Source organism: Phalacrocorax aristotelis, chromosome 12 (genome assembly GCF_949628215.1).
Source record: "Phalacrocorax aristotelis chromosome 12, bGulAri2.1, whole genome shotgun sequence".
NCBI classification, from domain to species: domain Eukaryota; kingdom Metazoa; phylum Chordata; class Aves; order Suliformes; family Phalacrocoracidae; genus Phalacrocorax; species Phalacrocorax aristotelis.
Window position 1 is genome coordinate 1,382,821 of NC_134287.1, and position 21,249 is coordinate 1,404,069.

General features: G+C 45.8%; 1 protein-coding gene and 1 long non-coding RNA gene across 10 annotated transcripts in view; one reads left to right on the forward strand and one right to left on the reverse strand.

Annotated features, from left to right (window-relative positions):
• LOC142063642 (uncharacterized) overlaps window positions 1-21,249 on the forward strand; it is a 295,850-nt gene that overhangs the window by 121,894 nt on the left and 152,707 nt on the right. The gene's annotated exons all lie outside the window — the stretch shown is intronic.
• The window catches only part of PAX2 (paired box 2), a 102,229-nt gene that overhangs the window by 12,602 nt on the left and 68,378 nt on the right, over window positions 1-21,249 (reverse strand). For 6 of the 9 annotated variants that reach the window (XM_075107599.1, XM_075107597.1, XM_075107604.1 and 3 more), the window contains 4 exons: window positions 18,480-18,655; window positions 16,483-16,609; window positions 3,847-4,056; window positions 46-147 (listed from right to left, as the gene is read on the reverse strand). In XM_075107599.1, coding sequence (XP_074963700.1) covers window positions 46-147; window positions 3,847-4,056; window positions 16,483-16,609; window positions 18,480-18,655 — 615 coding nt within the window. The remainder of the gene's footprint in view (window positions 1-45; window positions 148-3,846; window positions 4,057-16,482; window positions 16,610-18,479; window positions 18,656-21,249) is intronic. The other 3 variants (XM_075107602.1, XM_075107603.1, XM_075107601.1) reach the window with 1 other exon arrangement.

Genomic DNA, 21,249 nt, shown 5'->3' on the forward strand with positions numbered 1-21,249 from the left:
TTCAAACGCGTGTGCACCATTACACAAGTCTGGAGGCTGACTTACCAGGAACCATTCCTGCAAGAGTTGAGGTTGGGTAGCTGCCTTGTCCAGTTGGGGGAACATGGGGTGGGTAGCCAGGCAAGGTGGTGCTTGCCATATCACGACCTGGAAAGGGAAAGAATCAGGACAAGTGATCAAAAGGGATAAGATCTTTCAATATTGATTTGATATCACCTTTTGTCCCACCATCACATGACTAGCAGCTTGATGGGCAAGTGCTGTGCAGCCTTTTCTTACATAAGTGCTGTCCGCCCACTGAAAATTTTGGGGGAAGGCTGTAGTACTTTTGATCTCACCCTGTGTGAGTGGATGGTAGAACTTAGCTTTGTGAGGCTCAAAATAATTTGTTTCACTTCATTGTAGATTTTGGATCTATTTTAACTAAATCAAAATGGCCCTAGGCTGCACAGAGAATGGCAGCATATTCATTGCCAGGGTAGCTGAGATCCTGTCTTTATGCAGTGGATGAAGTTCCAAAACTGTGGTGATGTTGCTTTAGGGCATGATCAATGTGCAAGGCTTTGGAAAGTGATCCAAGAGTTTTCTGTGCCTGTCTCTCTTCCCACCTCTGCCATTCACCTGCTGATGGTTTCAGCCAAGTCACTTCACCTCTCTGTGCTTCTTTTTATGCTGCAAACTCTTTGGTGCAAGGGCACACTTTTAGTACATTTGCACAGTGCTTAGCACGAGATCAATACTGATTGGACTCCTTCCAGGTGCTGGTGTAATATATATATAATAATAGGATCATGTGAATTAGTCTGAGCCCCACTTCATTTTTATCACAGGTACAAGTTTTTGTTAGTAATACTTAAAGTTGTGATATCTTTTCTCCACCAAAGAAGTAGAGAGGGGTGTGGACTGGGTGGATGATTGTAGTTTATTTTTCATCTCTTAGGAAGTGCAGCTGGAGGCTTCTTAGTTGATGCCAGAGGCATTTCCTCATTTGGACTGGTTAGCCTGAAAATGGGCCAGCCAGAAGGGCATTTTGCTGTTAGTGCTTATTGCATTTAAATGAACTGAAATAATCTCAGAAGCTGCTGGGAGTTTCAAGCCAAAACCAGGAAAAAAAAAAAAAAAAAAAAAAAAAAAGAGGCTAAATAAATTAAGATAATCTTTGCCCCCCAGCTGCTGGGAGATTTACAGCTCAACACTGCCTACTGAAACCTCAGCCCGTTCCAGGCATCCAAAGCCTTTCACATTCCCTAAGTGAACTGTAGCTCACCAAGAAGTTTGTGCCATTTGTTGTTCCTTTGTTCCTTTGTTAAATTTTGTCTCTCCTGTCTGTTCTAACTGGAGGGCTGCGGCCTGATTCACCTTTAGAAGTGACAGGTTAAGTACGACCCATCGACACCACTAGAGTCACTGGAACTGTGCTGGGATATGCCAGTGAAAGAAGAATAAGAGTTGGTTTAGCTCTACTAGCAGCAGAATGGTAACTGATAAAGCAGGCCCTGGAAGTAGCATGAACCTTGGTTGGGGAATCAGTAATAAATAATGGTTACACATCAAAGCAAAAATTAATCAACGTGAAGCATTAACCTGAAGGGAGGAAGTTTCTCTGGGATGAGGTAGGCTAAACCAGTGTCATTGCTTTCATAAGTCTTGACTAAAGATTGCTGAGGTGATTTGCTCAAGAAAAAGAAATGCAAGTTCAGTCTTTCTCCTGAAGAGGTTCCTGATCGGTGGCTGATGTTCCTAGCTCACCTCCTCTTAGATAATGGCACAGAACTACCAGAGAGCGGCTGAGCCATTTTCCAGCCACTCCCCAATATTGATAAAAATAAATATATAATGCCTCAGGGGTTTATATTCTACACTCGTCTATTCTTTTATCACCATCATTCCTTTAGTGATTTGTAGCTGTGCATTAATCTGTATGATTAACGTCTACTAGATGTAGTTCTTTTTTTTCCCCCTCACATTCTTTTAAGGCAAGAAAGTTTTATGCTTAAAATTCATGTCCTTTTAGTTTCATATATTGACTAGCCTGAGAAGTAACAACAGGTGATGACTGAGAAAACAGTGTCACTGAAAAGTTAGAGAGAACATTATGTAGCAGCAGGCAAAATTAATTCGTTTTGACACCTCCATTCAAGTGGGAATGCATACACAATCACTCTGCTACTCGATCTATGTGCGTACGCCCCTGTGTTTTCATTCAGACATGAGTGCACAGGGGCTGATGTTCAAAACTCAGTGTGGAAAATTTGTTGGGAAGTGATCATCTGTCAAAATCCCCAACTTGAAAAAGACAACAAACAAACACAGCATCAGCAACGTGAGTAAGAGTCCCACAGAGAGACTCCCACGATGCTGTTACATGCAAGCAGGCCCCTTCCATTACCTCCTCTCATTACCAACACGTAGACAGGATTATTACATTCTTGTACTCCAGGGCTACGGCAAAGTTACCACCTATCCTGCTCATAACATGCTTCCAACTCCAGCCGTTCTCCCTTCTCCGAGAACCTTCTGAGTGAGGAACAGCACCTTCATCACTGTGACAGTTTGAGCTCTTGAGCACTTTCTCCTATGTCTAATTCTCCACACGGGCCCTGCAGCGGGTGCCTCTCCTGAAGCACAGTGCCTTCTAGGCTAGCAGGTGGTCACGTATGACTGCATCCCCAGAGAGCTATATTGCTGGAGAGCGTCTGGCAGGAGGCTCCTTGGCTTAGGAAGAGGCTCTTACTGGCTGCAGTAACATTGGACTAACACAGTGTTATGAACACAAAAGTCTTCTCTACTGTTACTTGCTGCTTTCCTATGGGGAGGTTTAGAAATGCAAATCTCCCCTGACAGGACAAAGGGAGGATGTTAGGTCAAACGAGAAAAATGATATAGGAACATGAAGGAGGCAGAGGTAGGATGTGTTTCTTGAGCATTAGGAACTGTGGCCTGCACTAAGACTTTGTCTGTTCTGAAAAAGCCCAAATCATGTTCTTTGATAGCGGAGTGACAACAGCCTCAGTGACCACCTAAAATGTTTCCCGCTGTTTCATCCAAGCCACGCTTGAGCTTCTGCAGCAATGTTGCTTCAGCCACCTGGCACAGAAGTTTCCCCTAGTACCTACCTGAAACTCCTCCTTCCTCCCCTCCAGCCTGATGCTTCTAAGTGCTGTCATCTTCTGCCTCCTATTTCTTCACTTCTGGCCTTCTCTTAAAGGCCACCTACCTCAGGCCTGTATTCCTTTGTCTGTAAGACATTATAGTCTCTTACCCACCCTTCCTGGTCTTGACATTCAGCTGTGATGCCCTGTTTCTTAACTGCTTGGTCTCCTGAACCAGATGACTCAAATATTGCTCACAACGTAACCGTGGTAGTGCTCACCAACTGCCTCTCTACTTACCTAGCTTAGCAGTTTGTACAACCCGTGCTGAATGACCAGTCCTAGAGCTGGCTAGGTTATTCAAGCTGCAATCATCTGCCTTAGGCTAGCACACAGCGCCCTTGCTGGGCCTACAGTACTCAGGGGCATTAGGCTATTGAGGCAGCACAAGATTTTGCTGTACGAGTGTTTCTGTACTAAGCTGCAAACCCATCCAACTGGGACACCCAGTCACTTCTAGGTAGTTACAGCTTCTTCTCCCATTTTATTCTAAAAAATGAAGGACAGGCATGAAATCTTCTTGTGACTCTCCATGGAGCTGAGAATATGTGCTGCATACACAGAACTGGAACATGGTTGCTCTGGTTCCCACTTGCACTCAAAGAGCTTGCAGCATTTACTGGTCTCCCCATCAGACGAAACTGAACCCCTTGCCTGCAGCATCCCCACTGAGTTTGTGGCCAAGGCCAGTTACCTGCTATCAGAGGCTGGCTGCTGGATTGCCCAAAGTGGGCACCATGATGAAGGAAGGCACTGTAGCAAGGCGTGGACGCATCGTCTGAAAGGGCCATGTGGAAGGGCTGAAGATCAGCCTGCCCAGAGCCGACCGGCGTGGTGGGGGTGAAAGGGGTGAGAGAGGCTCCATGAGGCTCTTGCTTTATACTGAGGGGAGAGGAGAGGTTTTCTGTGGTAGGGTAAGGGATGGACACAGACAGACAAAGGGAACAGGGGGAGGAAAAGGAGGGTGGGGAAGGGAGGAGAGGAAGAACAAAATGGGTAAATGAAAATGGAGTGGTTAAAATCTACAGGGAAATTAATTTAAAAACAAAAATAAAAATAAAAAGGTTAGGAGTAGATCAGAGGAGCCAGTGCTGAGACAACGGCAGTAAACGCACCCGGGGGCTAGGCTCTGACTGCAGGGATGCCTCTGCAGGGGCAGCAGGAGGTGAGGAGAACGGAGTGCAGTGGCAGATGGGAGGAATGGGATGCAGGAAACGGAGAGGTGAGGGAGGGAACATGCAGGAGGGGGAGGACAGGAAGAAGCGTAGGGTTGGGAAGGAGGAGAATGCTCTGAAGCTTCTGTGCTCCCTTTCCTGCTGCTTCCTCTCACTGGCCGAGGCTGTATGAAGATGCTATGCTTACACAGTTTGGCCCAGGGAATTATACCACTTTGTCACTTCAAACCCAAGGTAAATTTCCCCAGGAGAGCAGTGTGGTTATGAGCATCTGTTAAGCAGGATGCTCAGTGTAATGGCCAAAGCTTGTCAAGCCAAACTCTGTACAAGCTTTGACAAAAAAGGTGCAGCTGAAATTTGAAGTGGTTAAAGTGAAAAATGGGACTGTGCAATTAATAAGTGGATAAATAGATCAATCCATTGATTGATCAGTTGATCTCATTCACAGTGGCACACTTTGGGGCTTTACCATAAAAGCAGTCAAAACTGACTCCGGTTGTTTGCGTAGTGTTGCCTAACAGGTACCTTGACAGAGAGATATAATGGAGGAGAGGAAATGTGGGGGACTTATAAAAGGTCTCATTTTCATCGTTGTTTGCACTGGACCTCCATTTCTGATGTGCAGATTTGCATAGGCACAATAGATACAGCTTTGAAACTGCCCCTAACTTGGCTGCCAAGTAACAGGTTTGGGAATTGGAGAGCTTTGTGACCTAAAGCACAGGTACTCCAGCACACCCACTGTTGTTGGGTCAGCGTTAATAGGGTCCTGTATTTGAATGCATGAAAGAGAAGTATGGATGATGTGATCAGATCCGATCGAAATCAACGAGCAAATCATCCATCCTCAGGTAAACAAGTTATAGCCGATAAACGAAAGCCACCTCTCTGCTGTGATGGCAAGTGTTGCCAATGGCCTATGAAATAAGTTAGTTCTGGTGGTTTTGATTTATACAGAGAAATATAAATGTGACATATAATTAGGTCATAAATCTGACTTTATTAATGTAGAACTGGCTTAATTAGCCCTAGGCACCTTATTGTGAGGCTGCAATGCTCACCTAGACAATAAAGGGCTGGGCAGTTTCTATCTGTGAATGCTGTTTATCCTGAGGCATTTGCTTCCTAAAGGTTTGCTACCTGGCAAAAATGATAGTTTGCCATCTGTGTTCTCCTCCAAGTACCTCTAACCTGGATGGCCAGCAAAGGTCTCTGATCACTGCGACTCCTTTGTGGCAAAGACATAAGTTCAAGGTTCAGTTGATTGGGAAGGATCAGTCCTGGCCAAAAGGTGTACAGTTCCTCTTTATTTAGTTTACTTATGTGAAGTCTCTGGTATGCTAAGTGAGGATTGTAGCTTCTTCTCCCTTTCTGCCACAGGAAACTCTGTTTGGCCAGGACCTTTTGTTGAGGATATGGGGAAGAGAAGCTGAAGTATCTGGTTCTTGTTGCACAGTTAATTAAAGTCACCAGAGTAGGCAGCAGCACATCAGCGCCCAGCTTCTGCTTTTCACAACTATCTACTATCCTACAATCCTAGCAGTGAGCCTTCACGTGCCAATGCCAGTCTCTGGAGATAGAGAACCCCTAAAGCTATTTTCTTCCTGCATCCTCTGTCATCAGATGGCAAGGGATGCACAGATTTACCTTCAGGCCAGACAGGCAGTCACCACCAGCACTCTAGCAGTGCTGGAGCCTTTATCCAAATAATGTTGATACTAGGTAATTTGGATTAATAGATCTATCTGCATGCAGAGGGCCAAAAGTTCCCCTGGCTTTCAGGGGCTGCAAGTGAACCGATATTTTTCAAGGAAGCCATTTGACAGTCATGCCTAAATAAACTAGGCATGCTTTGGTCCTGGGCATTTTCCAGGCTTCTTTTTCAGCTCTCCGCACTGTGCAAGAGAGAGCAGGTGTGCCAAGCTGCTGGGGAGAAAAGGGCAGAGGAGAGGGTGGACACGGGAAGCGTGGGTGGGCAGAAGCAAGAGGTGCTATGGGCAGAGGTTAATCCTGTTTGCACAGCCCCCAGGCACGTTGGGTTTCCTAGTCCCTCCCCTGCTTTATTTCTCTTTTAAAGCACGGAATTTTCAGCTATAATCCTTCCTAAACCGCAGCATTTTTCAGGCGCTCTGTGTAAGTGAAACCATAATCTCTGGTAAAACAGACCGCTTAAGCTGCTGTAGCATTAGGCCAATCTGATCCAGGCCCTGGATTTCCGCTCTGCCCAGCCACCACAGAGAGGATTTCAGCCTGAAAGACTGTCTAAAGCCCTTGCAATGGGAACAACAGTGCCAGGCCTTGCCTTGCAAAGCTGAGAAGGGTTAAGGGACAAGGAGCTATTTGTCCCGGTGTTGTGAGGCTGTTAAAGCCCCTGTCAGACTCACAGCAGAGATGAGCCCAGCCCTCTCTTGAACACGTTGAGGCTTATGAAGAAAAATTCCTCGCACCTTCCAGAGGCAGCACCACTTACTCAGTGTGGGCGGATAAAGAAGTCAACAGTAACATGGCAAAGAGGCTGGAACACAATAATGCTGAACACTCTCCTCTCTAAGAGTAGTGGAGGGGAGGCGAGGATAAGGTCAGACAGCAAATGATTGCACAACCAAAACTCAGACTTTTATGTGTCTATTCATCTATCTGTCTATCTTTCTCTCTATGCTCTGCAACCACATAGACATAACTTATATCCCATGTACCTTTACTGGTGGATGCCATTTACCAATTTTTACTCCTTTGTTGTCCAACTCTCCCCTAACTAAAAGCACCTGAATTCTGTCTCTGATATAACTCCTGCCACTGCTATGCTGGAATAATTGCCCCAGCAGTGAGTTATAGCTCCAAAGTGTGTCGGTGTAGATGAGATCAATTGATTGATCTATCTATCCACCTGTGAATGGCACAGCCCTATTTTTCATTTTAACCACCTCAAATTTCAGCTGCGCCTTTTGTTTTCACTTCTGATTTTCTCCATTCTCTAATTCTTTCATATTTGTGATGGAGAACTTGCCCCTTCCTCTCCCAAGCCCTGCCAGTGCCAGCAAGCTGTGGAGCAGTGTCATACTGGCTTGTCTGTGTCTTGGGGGGTGTCCCTCAGGAAGGCTGCATCAGGGAGCCCCAAAATATCTGTCAGTGACTTATTCCTAAGGCTGGAATTCTGACCTGTAATCAAATGGGGAGTGGAATGAGTTTGCAACCCCTCAAAGCAGCAGAAATCTATTCCTGTCCCAGGCTCCCTTCTTCTTCTAAATGGCAAACGATATCCTTGTTTATAAGTGGAAAAAAAACCCCACCCAATGTCATGGTGGGGGAAATTTGAAAAGGTCAGCAGGATGGGGATATAGCTGGAAACATGGCAGAGGACTACATATTTTCTGCATCTCCTGCTCCTCTCTTTCTGACTGTACTTGCTGAGTTATGGCTGTTTTTCTTTCTTTCTAACCCTCTCCTCTGTTATGCTGGCAGAGAGCTAGAACTGGCGATCTCTGGCCTAAATTCCCCCTGTGAAGGAAGGGATTTTGGCCAGACAGGGTGAGAGGAAGATTCACAGCTTTGGGTTCCTACAGAGACTCGTCTCAGCTTTTATCGTGCTCTCTGCTGCTGAAGGGAAGGGAACCAGGGGGGTTTGCAGGACTAGATAAGCTGCTTGTTTTTCATTGCTGGCTTCCTGGAGGATAAGCTACCTGCCTCCAGTGCTCCGTTCCTTTTCAGTAAGGAAAGAATACCAAGATGGCACATCCCTGCGTAAGGGATGGCTTGTACACACCCACTTAACACTGCTCACCGTCTTGACGATGGTTAGCGTTCTTCATTTTTCCTGGGGTCTCTATCAAATATTCATGAGCCCAGTGCCTCCCTCTTTAGAACACATATCCTCACAGCATCCCTTTGGGATCACTGTTTTGTCTGTGAGGAACTAAGCCCGGAGAAGACGTACCCAAGTTTGTGTAGGAATCGTGTGCCAAAGCTGAATCTTATCTCAGGTGTTTTGAATCCTATACTTGTACCGACCGTTGAAACACCTTTTTCTGTATTTGCATTCTCCATTCCCTAGAAAGGTTGCATTGTGGCAAACTGATTGGGACTGGGTCCTCAGCATTCACAAACTGGTGAGTTTAAACTACAGCCAGGGGAGTCACACTGCTTTATCCCACGTGAGAATCTTGCCTCAGAAATTCTAGAAGTCATGCAAAAGACCAAACTGGACTGACACAGCATAACTTTCACTTCTGCTTTCTGTCATGTCAGAAGAACTACTTCTTCTTTCATTTCATTGTTTTCTAGCTTTTCTTTTGCAAGAGCATTATGCAAGTTGCACTGAAGATAAAGAGCATCCTATAAGACCTTTGCTAGAACAACTGAAAAGTGTGCAAAGACTAAGCTGCTTCTCCTTGTACCTTTCTTGTCTTCTCTTTGTATTCCTGCTGACTGGAGAGTGAGCCTTGTGTGTTCAGGTTTATTTCCTGTGTCTGCACAGATCCATCCACGTTCTTAGCCCAATACTTTACTTGCAGGTTGTTGAATACACGTTTAAAGAAACAACTTTGGACTGTTTTCCCCTGCGAGTCAAAACCATTGTGACATCACTGACATCAAGTTTTGAAACCTATTTGCCCCATTTTTTAGAAAACGGAATTTTAAAAATCTAGATTTTGTGTCTGATCTAATTAACTGCTGGTTTCCAAGTAACCTGGCTTGCTAGCTCTTTATGTCACTTTGGAGAGAACAAGTTTTATAGCCTTTGTACAGAGTAAAACATGGAGTTTCCAGTAGACCTGTAATCTGGAATTACTCTTTGAAGCTGGTTGAGTACTGTTAGTGTTAATCACTTGACAACTCCACTGAAGTCAACTTCATGTGGCTCTAAATACATTCGTTTGCAGACGGAGCTGGTGAAGGAAGATGTGCTTTGAAGTCTGGGGAGGGGGGAAAGATGTGCAACCGGTGCACTTGGCAAACAGAGAAGTTCAGTGGAGTTCATGTTCTTGTCCCCTTTCTTGAATCCCAGCCCATCAGGTTGGGCAATTACTTCCTGCCTTAAAGTGTAGCATTTGGTTATTCCTTTGTGGGCTGGCACTTGAATGTTACCTCTTAAACAAGAGGCTTTGGAAGTATATACTGGGAAATGTAACTAGAACAGAACATGCTAGTTTTTCACACAGTCCCCATTATAGGGATCTCCAAGGTTTCATCACAATGATATTCTACTGATCATAAGACAGGATAGATCTTCCTGCGTAGCCCACAGCAATCCTGGACCTACAGAGAAGGGCCACAGACTGCCCTAAGCTCTCCATTTCTCTGAAAGTCTGCAGCGGGCAATTTCAATTGTACAAGGAGCTGGCCTGGTTAAATCCAGGATAGCTGATGGAGATCAAAAGTTATTAACACCTGCTGACAGGTGTTGCTTAACTCAGTCTTAACAAAGCACAGTCTTTGCTGTCAGTGGGAAAATATCTACATCACAAAATTTTTCATCGTAGCCATACTTACTGGATCCTTCATTAAGCCTCAAAAAAAAGGCAAAAACAGAATTGTTGGGAAGACTATAATTCTTTTCTCTAAAAACGTCCCTTTTTGTCTGGCAGCATCGAGTGTGGCAGCCTGCAGTGGCTGACCCCTTACTGAGGGAAAGTGGACTGGGAATGCCAGTTCACTGCTATTGTCATTACCCAGTTCACTTAAATGCTAATTTAAGGAAGGCAAAGACGCGGTTTCTTTCAAGACCATGTATTTCTGGGTTCCTCACTTCAATATGCCTTTCAAGCCCATCAGCTGCCTTCTTCAGCATCATAACATTATTGTCAGTGAAACTTCTATTGGATGCATGGAAATAGTTTATGTGATTCCTTTCCCCCCTGCTATTCCTGTCTGTTCCAGGGATCATTCATCTGACCATCTATCACCCTCAGCCATTTGGTCCTGGAGAAGAGTAGTAACACCTTTTGCCTTTCCAAATTCCTTGACTAGATAAGATATTATCTCTCCTTAGGGATGGGAAACGGTTGATGAAATTTGGAGGTCCTGTGGACTTCTACTTTTGCTGATTCCTCATCTTAAATAGGGGAGAGGCTTGCTCGCAGAAAATACCTCCTTCATTTTGATGAGGCAGGATCGTAACCACCTCGTAGCAGCCATGTAAACGATTATCATATTCCATTTTCAGGGCATTGGGGCATCCAGAGATGTGCCCAACAGGCTGCTTGACTGCTGGCGGCTGCAGCGTGACGCTGTGCTGCGGAGTGTGGCTCTGCATGTGTCGGATTTGCTGTCACCAAAGCCAACCAGGGGCCCCTAGCAGTTTGTTAAAGAGGTTTTCTTAAGTCAGCTCAGTCAAGCCCTGACCAGGGCCATCGCTCGCTGCTGTCGGAGGCTAAAGTAGATTGGAGCAAGAGAGGAAGTTTTCACCAGTACAAACAAGGAAAAGGGGAAGGAAATGCTCCCCCTCTCAGCATAATGATATAAGTACAGCTGAACGTAATGGTCAGTTTTGATCATGATTTAAAGCAGCAAGCTGGATCGACTTGTTCTACATTTGTGCTATGAAGCCGTTTTCTGAAAGGTTGAATTTTATGGGTGGTAACGAGTATTTTGACAAATACAGAACTTACACTAAACGTGGTTACTTGAATTTTTGCTAAGTAGATGAACTGCATCTGTGCAAATTTATTTAAGCAATTATGTTGTTTAATATAATTTGTCTTTACATATTATTATATGAGAAAATAGTGAACGATGAGTCCATATTATTATTTTATTAGATTATTAACTTTTTACTTGTAATCTGTGTCACGTTATATTTGGATGGAAATTAGAATTAAATTAAAAACAGTATTAGTAATTATTCATGCTAATTAAATAAAATGACCACAAGTTCCCTGACTTCCTATATATACTAGAACAGAAAAAGAAGCTTTTCTAAGCAGGTTTTGCATTAAAAACGACTTATTAAATGAAGGAGAGTAGGAAGGAGGAAATTGAACTGATTTTAGAACCTGATTTTAGAACTAATAGATCTCATCCTTTCACACCAAGCTTAATTCACTCACTGACAGAGGAAAACAAATGTTCCTGCTTTTTCAAATCCTAGTTTGTTTCTTAGTTTTGAATGACCCGGTTATTGAACTGAACAAAATTCTCTTCAGTTCACTCACTAAGCTGAAACGGAGGAAATAATATATTTTCACCTTGCAGGAGGCTAAAGTTCTCCAAAGATTGTTTATCATTTCAGAAAAACTTTGGATCCGGGTGCCTAGCCAATATTTTCTCCATGCTTAGCATCACAGCTTTCTTGAAAACTTTCAGAGAAATCAGATACTGATAAGTACTATTTTTGTATGTCTTTCAGACATAGCAAGTAGCCTTAATGTCAGTAATTATAATTTTTTGCATATATTAATGTATAAATTTTAAAAGTTAACTTAAACTGAAAAAAAATCTGACCCCATGCCAGAGAGGGGAGGTCTGGAGTAAAGCGTGATCGATGGCACTTGTGCTTTTTTGGTGCCTTTGTTTGACACACTGTGAGTTGTTATCAGGATTTCTCACCCTGGATGATATTTGTTGCTTTGGGGAAAAATTTATGTCCCAGAGAGAAGGAAATATTTTCTATACAGGACCTGGTATTTTTTTTGGTGGGTGAGGATGATTTTAAGTTACCTGTTCCTGTTAACAGGTGCTAACCATAGCATGAAGTGCTCAGAAACCTCCTCACAGGAAGAGAAGGGGACACGTGCTCCCATTTCAGTCAATGGTAGAAGTTGCTGAAGTGCTTTTTTTGCCCCGTTTTTCTTGGGCTTGTCTTTTACCTTTACTTTTCTTTGTAGATCTCACTGATTGTAGTGGGCTGGCAAACAAAGTCTATTTAATTAAAACTGTTAGGATTCGATTAAGGGAAGTTTTTCTTTACCTTTGCTGTAATTTTACAATCCATTAGTAGGTAAATCCTCCCCTTTAGTAGTCTGTTAATAAACAAGTTTCAAGCCAAACATGAAAAGTCCATTGTCCTTCATTTCCCATAGTGCTGCCTCTCTGTCTCGTCACTTCTGGGCTAGATAATTGAGTTGGAAAGTACTCTTCTCCCAAACTATTAATCTAAGTCCCCAGAACTCAAACCCTGGTTTGAAGACACAGCACTTCTTTTATGCATGCCTATTGCAAAAAATATGACTTCTGATGGTACTTAGAGAAGCATCTTAACCTTTGCTCTCAAAGGATTCAAGGCTTCTGTGAACAGCCTTGTGTAGTCCTGTTTCTAGTGCCAAAAGCTTGAGGTTCTCCTCCGTTCACCTCTCGGGCGTCAGCTACCGAGTACTTTCCAAAATCAAAGACCTGTGGAAACTACTGAACAAATGAACAAAAGAGAGCTATTGAAGGTTCTCTGTGTTTACATAGCCCTGTACAGGTTTATACTCATCTGAAGCCCTGTTTGCCTTCAATAGAAATAACTGCAGTAGAACATCTCTGAACAACAGAATTCTTGTGTTGATGTTCAACTGCACGGACTTGGCTTATCTTGGTATGTTCAGACTTGGATCTTTGCTTCTAGGAAATCTTGATTGGTGTCCAAAGATACTGCCCAAGAAACTGCCAGGGATCTATGCCAATCTAGCTATGATGGCCATGCAACACTGAGGCAAGATGTAGCTGGCCTGCTGGCCTGTGTGTGAAGGAAGAGGCGAGGTGGTATTCTCAGGCAGCTCTTAAGAGCTTTCTCTCTCTGATACTTCATAAAGAAGTTGAAAATTTCTACATTGTCTTGTTCTATAGGAAGGACAGTGGAAGCACGTTTCCTAGCCTAGTGCCCAGCTAACCCCTAAGTGTCAGCTCATTCGTAGACATTCCTTGCAGATACTTAATGGGGAGAAATAAGTGTGACCTCTCTGCTCCATAGTAAATAAATGCTTTTGTTTACTTGCTTTAGGAGATGTGAGTAATAAATGGACTAAGATGTGTTAGAATAATCTGAAAGGCAGTGTTTGATATTGGCAGTACCAGGCAAGGCTGTGCTGTACATAACTGTGGTGCTAAGCTGTGTCTTTGAATAGATGTCCAGGACTTTGGGGAAGGCCTTCCTGCACACTGGGGAGGTGGTTGCCTGTTTTGCAGCATTTCTGGCTCCTCAATTCCAGGAAGCTCATAGACAGATAAAGGGACTTCAGCAACATCTGTATTTAACTATCTCGCTACATTCCACGATTTTAGGTAGTTATATAATGTTGATGTTCTGATGGCTTTTGGAGGGGTATGTTCTCAGAATGGTGTGAGTTGAGAGAGCTTGCTGAGGAAATCTACTCTTGAGCCAGAGAGAGGAGAAGGGCTTTCTTTGAAGTCCTTCAGAAATTACAAAAATCCAATGCCAGACAGCTTAGGTTTGGAAAGAACTAGTGATACTTCTGTCCAGGAAGACTGAGCTGGGGGGACTTTCTTGTAGGCTGAAGCTAAATCTTACATCCTGACGTGACTGCACACAGAGTTTGTACCCTGTCTGTGTGAATTTGTTTCACATTTGTTTTAGATATCACCTGGGTTCACAGGCTGCCCTGGGACAAGAGCAAAGAGACATTTCAAAGATGACACTACAGCAGCAGAACAGGCAGCCAGCAGTTCAGTACTTGTCGTTACTCCAATATCCCTTCCTGGAGGGGGATCTGGGTGATACTAAAGAAATCTGCATGCTCCCAGCCTCTTCCTTAATTTCCTGGCCGGGGAAGATTGGGAGGCAGCACTGAGTTCCTCACCTCTCTGGTCCTTCCTGAAAGCACTGCCCAGCCCCATAGCCAACATATCATGAATCATTCATCTTTAATAGATTATGCAAATTGAGGACATCAGATCAATGAAGATCAATAACTGCAACCATTTAATTGCCAGCAAAAACATTTTAAGAATGAGCATTATCTGAAGTCCTTTCTTGGATAATGGCACCATTAATCCAAACATTGGATCCTGGCCTAAGTGTAGAGGAAAAATTCTCCGCCCCTCATCCCCTGCTGCCTTTCAGGGTGTTGAGGGTTTTTTTTCCCTTTTCATTTCCAGTTTCTGAGTTTCCCCATCATTACCACCAGTGAACAGCTCCCAACACTAATAGTTCTGCTTTTGTTACTCTGCACTGATTGAAATGTCGCATACAGATTGAGATGTTAGTGCTAAGTTGCCACCTGGGAATGTCAAGCTGGGTCTGAAATGAACTTTTCTCACTCTTAGATCCAGATGGATCAGATGGGGATGTTCTTGAGCTGAGCTGGGAGTGTTGTAGGGAACAGAGTGGGGATGGCACAGGGTTGGGGGCGACATGAAGAAGATTTTGTGCCTCAGCCCACAGCCTCTTCTGTGAGGCCAAATCTACCTCCTGCTGTCCTCTTGTGAGAGTCATGTCCAAAGCTTGTGCAGTGTCCCCAGCCTTCGGAAATTCTGCTTCCATGTTAATGGGCTGGAATTCACCATCTTCGCTTAGGCAGAAGGACTAAAAAGAACTATTTTAATGCCCCCTTTGAATCTTAAACTCTGATTTTAGGTGCCTCACCTTGACAACCAGCAATGGGGATCTGCCTTCCATGAAGGAAAGACAGTACTGCTCCACTACTGGCTTTGCCCCACCAGAGACAGGAAAGTATTTCCTGTAAGAGATGTAGATCTGCTAAATGGTAGATGGATACCAGCTGAGTCTTGTCTTGCATATGCAAATACAAAGAAGGGTGGAACAATTTTGCCACAGCTGAGCCATTTTTTTCTGGTTGGCTAAGAAACTGCATGGCTACAGGGATCCTGGATCAAGCCTGATAGCAGTAAAAGCCATGAAAAAAGTCTGGGGATGTCACACTTTGTAGACACTCCCTAAATATGCAGTTCACCTCCCCACGGTCTCCATGCCATTTTGCAGACCTCACACTGGATCTCCTCTGTGTTTGGGGTAACTGCTATTAATCCTGCCCACTCCCAAAGTTCTGGTAGCCGAAAGCTGCATGTAATAGTATGCCTTTGCTCAGTGTTTGCTGAACAAGCAATGACTGCCTGCCTCAGCCATGAGCTGCTTTGACCTCAGAGGCTATTAGCTGGGGCTTCCACAAGAAAAAGTTGAGATACAAACTCCAGTGCTCTTGATTCTGTCCCATCAAAGGATAGCTTTTTGGCCAAGAGGCAACAGCTCCTTCCCTTGCTAACAGGACTTAGACCTCTTTGTCATGAGTTATTTCTCAATTTACACTGTGAGGTTTCTAGCAGGGCCACAGCAGCTGTAGGGCAAGGGAGATATACCAGACCTGGGCAAGTCACTCATGCCTTGCCAGCTGCTCTAGATACCCAGGAGATGTGCAGATCTCTGGTAGCTCTGTGAGCAGGGGGCCACGGCAACTAAAGCCTGAGAAGAAGGGTTGTGGCACCAGAGGATCTGCTTATGGCTCTAGATACACACAGGGCAGGCAGTCCAACACTGTATCAGGATGGCATGCCCTGTGGCCCCGGGACAAGCCTGCGCCACTCAGGACCTGCACGTGCCATCAGAGAAGGGGAAGTTTCTGTGGAGCAGTTGCTGCAGAAATTGCCGTCTACTTCTGTGCATCCCAGTTCCTCTACTGTCTTGCACTTGCTCTCATTTCCTACTCTCCCAGTCACAACTGAGGGAAGGCTATGAGCAAATTTCTTTTAGCAGCTGCTGTTAGAGACTCATGGGCTTAAGGAGGAAGGAGTTTAGCAGTCACAGTTCAGCAGACCTTAGTATTTCATTTGCAAATGCCCCTTCCAAATGCCAGGGCTGAATAAAACTTGAATTGTTCTTTCTCCCCAAGATAACAAGTGTGGATCATGGGCAAGCCACAACCCTCTTGTTCTCAGACACAAAGGAAAAAATCAGTGTGTATTTGGCCATACCTGTCCTCCACCAGCATCCATCCCTAAGCCCCATCTGAGCACACAAGTTCCCGATTCACGCCTGGGTTTGCCTGTCTTTGAGTCACACCTGGGCACCTCTATGGGTACCCAAAACCACCAATATTCTGAATTCCAAGATTCTCTTGAGCCCTTACATCCTCCACAGTCTTTCTGTCTCTTTCCACGTTTGCCACAGAGGGATATTTTGCATTAGCAGAAAAAGCAGAAGCTAATGGTGATGAGGGAAATAAATAAAAAGCTTGGTTCTGCTGTTTGGTCAGGCAGCTTACCGGTCACCACTGGGTACGTCTGGGGTCCTGACACATTTGTCCCCAGGTCTGGGTTAGCAGAGGTGGATAGACTTGATTTGACTTCATCGAGACCAGGGGTCAGAGCTGGGAGGGAGTACTCATTACCCTGGGGAAGAGAGGAGAAAGACAGCTCGCTATTGATGCGCCGGGAGAAAGGAAAGGGTGTACAGATGGGGGGGAGGAAGAGGAGAGATGCAAACCCCTGCACAGATGGAAGAGGAGGAGGAGGAGGAAATGGAGAAGATGAAGTGACAAGAGGGTTGCAGGGGGGTTCCTAGGATGAGCTGGCCCACCCTCCTGTGTGCCACCGTGAAGGGGAAGAGGGGTGAAGCCGGGCGCGGGATCTGGCCCGTTATCTGTGCTTCAACTGAGCCTTCGCTCCATGCTGTGGGGATGGCGGGGATGGCGGGGATGGCTGCCTGTGCCAGCCCAGGGGAGAGGAAAGGGGAAATCCACATCCCTCCTCTTGGCTGAGCGGAGGCAGGAGGTGTTTGCCCTGGTGACAAGGACAGCCAGGGCAGAAGACTGCAATGACAGGACTGGGCCAGGCGGGCTGTCGGAAGCAGCCAGTGCTGGCCCACTGTAGCCAGGCTCTCTGCTGGGTCGTCTGGCTCCCCGCCGCTGCTACCTCGGTCCTAGCTCTTTAAAAACAAACAAAGAAGCCTCATCCCCTGCCTCTGTCACTCTGTGCATTGGGGTATGAAATTGGGGAGGGGGGGAGCCACATGGCTAACAGAAGGGTGGGAGGGAGAGAGCCATTGAATCTGAAAGGGTGTCCTGTCCGAAAGGCTCTGGTAATTGCCTTTTTATTGTGGCAGCCTCCAGACCAGACGCGGGAGCTGGAGAAACCAGGAAGGCTACAAAACAGCAGGAAAAGTTGCTCTGATTAATATTACGTTAAATTAAAACTGATTTTCTGCTCTTTCTGCTCCGTTTTTTTCCATGCACTTCCCCAACCCCCTCCCCACGTCTCCCCCTCCTCCAGCGGGCTTCCCGCACGCTGCCCCCTCCCCGCCCCTGTCCCTGCTCGGCTAGGACTGCCTAGTCATTTCCAATTCCTTCTCGTATTGATCTTCCTGTAGAAATCAGTTTTGTAATTAGCTGCAAATTAGGCCTTCTACTGGGGGTGAGCCTGCCCCCTGATTTATCACCAGAGTAATTCGCTGTGATCGGAGAGAAATTAAAATGAACTCAATTAGGCTTCGGATTTGCTTTATGGGCCCTGCTCAGAGTTTCAGGGGGAAAAATGACTGTGCTGGTGCTTAATAGTCTAATGAAAGTAAATAAAGGTTATTCATTGTAATAAACCCAGGGACTCTGGGATGAAGGGAGTCCACAGCCAGCCTCTCCTTCTCTTCCTTTGTTGGTTTATGGCTTTGGGCGGTTTAAAAAGACTTTTGATTTTCATTTTATTAAGACAAACAGCTTTTGGGATAAAAGGCCCGGGGAGCGGGGGAGTAAGGGAGAGGGGGGCAGAGCTGCAGAAGTGCGGAAAACTAGGTTGGAGATGGGAGTCAAGGCTCAGCTTTGGGCCATGAAGGAAAATGCTCCGTTAAAGCCGGAGCCTGTGGCCTGCTGGTCGCCAGCGTGATCTGAAAGTGCAGGAGTCTCTGTGTGCAGTGCTGCATGCCGGTGACCACACATGGCAGCGTCTGCATGTTCATGGCAAGAACATGCCCGCGTACCTGCAGGTGCGCGTGCAGAGGGAAAGGCAGACGTGTGGATTTAGGGAGAGCACAGTGTGCATGTGTGCAGCAAGTTCATGAGAGGAGGTAGAGCTCATGTATACATGTGCATCATCACAGTGATCTATTTGAAGTAGAAAGTGCTGTAAGATGTAAGCGTGATCTATGTGCAATAACAGGTCAGTGTGAGAACAAGGGGTGAAGAGGGGGGACAGTGATTTTGGTGAGGAAATCTCCCTGCCATCATCCTATGGGCGCCTGGGGTTCCCCATTACCAGGCCAAGCCCTCACCTGCTCAGATTTGATGTGCTCTGATGTTTGAAAGACGTCAGGGTAAGAAGGACGCTCAAAAACTCGATCTAAAGCTTCCAGCTGCTGCTGGGTGAAAGTGTCGCCACGAAGGTGCTTCCGCAAACTGTCCACGCTGCTCTGGGAATCTCCATTGGGAACTGAGCCCTCGGATACATCTGCAGGGCACAGACAGAGAAAACAGGGAGTTAGCACCACCCTGGCTCGGATCAGCAAGGGATGCGGGGCAAGGACAGAGTGGGGCCCTCCACCTCCACCCAGGGAGCTGTGCCACTGCTGCAGGATGAGGAGGCTGCGGGGACCAGAGGGAAGCCCCCTCCTGTCTGCTGGAGGGGCCAGGCTGGTGCCGCAGGCTCTGTGGGACTCTGTGGAGAATGGTGCTCAGATCAGAGATGAGTTTCGGTTCCACTGATTTTCAGTGTTAAAAATTGCCAAATCTCCATTGCTGAGCATAAAATGGGAGCAAACCACAGCGATTAGCATCGCTAGAAGGCTACTGGAGTGGCAGCTCACAGAAAAACTAGCGTGCTGGGGATGGGCCTGTACTGGAGAGGGCTGAGGAAGCCTGGAAGGGAGAAAGGGCTCTCTTACAGCTTGGAAGGGAGTCAGTCTCTGTTGTAACTCCCCAGTCCCAACAGAAGTTATATCTCTGTTATGATTTTCCGCTCATCTGACTTGTCCTGTCATAGCCCAGATGAGTCTCTCATCGACCTCAGACAACAGGAATGTCTCTGTGTTTCACCACACACAAGTCTTGCCCTGTGGACTGTGTCCGCTGCTGGTTTCTGTTATGATCCCTGTCCCATTCTCCTACATGTAGCTCGTGATTTATCATGACATACATCTGTTATAAAACTCCCTCCAAAATGAGACAAATCTGCGTCAGTCCCCCTTCCGATCCAAACTTAATTACTGTATTACAAAACCTAGTCCTACTCAGTGGGCATTGGCATTCCTGGTAATCCGTTGTTCTTACTAGGAAAAAAGCCTTTTTCTGGTAGAAGCACCACCAGAAGTGCATCTCTGTCCCTGCAACCACCTTCTGACACAGTCCAGTCTCACTGCAGTGCCTCCTGCCACGTTCCAGGTGTGTCTCTCTCTGTTGTGCCATCCCACGACTCTCACAGCCGACTCATCCCCTTCGAGGCGAGTCCATTATAAATGCCGTGCCCCAACCAAAGTTAATTTTAACCTGTGATAAACCATCTCATTACCCACCTGGTTTGGGGTTTTTTGGGTTTTTTTGTTTGGGTTTTTTTTTCCCCCCGTTATCCCCCAACTCAAATGAGGTGCATTTATCTCAGTTATAACCCCTTTTTATCTGAAGTGAGTGAGTCTCCTGCTATTAGCATCTGTCACATCCAAGGTGATTCTGTCTGTTATAACCTCCTGTCCCAGCTGAAGTGAATCTTCCTTTGTCATAATCCCTCATCTCATCTGAGGCAAGTCTGCTCATTATAATCTTCTCCAACTGTGCTGAGTATCTTTCTGCTGTCACCTCTCAGCCTAACTTTGGTGAGACTGGTTATAATCCCCTGTCTCATCCATGCTGATATACCTCCATACCCTCCATGCTGAATCTCTACCTACTGTGCTTCATCAGACACAAGTCTGGCTGTCTTATCGCCCTGTCTAACCTACGATCAGATTCTCCCTCTTACGCTGTGATTACCTTCCTGCTTTTTCACTAATATTCCTCATACTTCAGCCTTTCTTGGTGGCTTCCAGTCTGTGAATCTCAGAAACTTGCTGTCTGCCAGCAAAGTGACTGAGGGATCTGTATTGACCTTTTCCCTCCTCCATGTGACTGCCTGTGCTCGTGGGCAGACGATGTTCCCAGGAGCCCGGGGTGGCATTCACTGTGCAACAGCCAGAACCGTGCCACCCTGCCACTTTATATTTTAGCTCATGGATGCTGCCAAGATGGGTATTTTCCTGGCACAGTTAATGCCCAACTGCTGGCCCAGAGTTATAACTGAGCCTGCTGCCTTCTGGCTATAAGATATATCCGTTTATAGGTGATTATACGATATGATATAATCAATAGTACATTATATACAGTAACGTAGTACAGTACCACTCGCAAGACCGTAGAAAATATTACATATTGATTTGTCCCAGCCAGCAGCCTTCCCTCAAGCCTCCCCTTCTCTCTTTCTTTTCCACCCCTAGCCAGGGCAGGGCTGTTTACTGGCACTGATCCCTCACATTTTTCTCCTCTCCTTGGGCTTTTTCGCACAAGGGAAAATTCTCAAGTTCCTTAAAGCTGGAGTTCATGACAGATTTGGCTAAAAGAAAACAAAGCAAAGGCCAGGCTTGGTGAACTGCACATCATGTGTGTCAGCTCAGTCTTTGTGTTTTAGATGGACTGGGCTGTTACTACAGAGGGTGGCTTTCAGGAGGACGAGGGCAGCTTGAGGCTCATGCTCCCAATTCCAGTAGGCTTTTCTATCTGGTCCTCCCTACAGAAAGCTGGCACAGAACTCGTGGGTCCAGGCTCAGAAAAAAACCCCAAATGTATGTTTCTGTATCAGCGCTTGTCTCAAGCTGTCTGCAGCCCGTGAAGCTGTTTGCCTGTGAGGATTTTTCCACGTGTCCATCAGTGTGCATGATTGTGCACACCATGATGCTAATACACATGGGTATTTTTGCAGTAGGTCATTATTATGTTATTCTTGAGATTCTGCATCACCGTACGTGCCTGAGCAGCTGTTTGTCTGTGGTGGCTGGTTTAGGCTATATTTGATTTTCA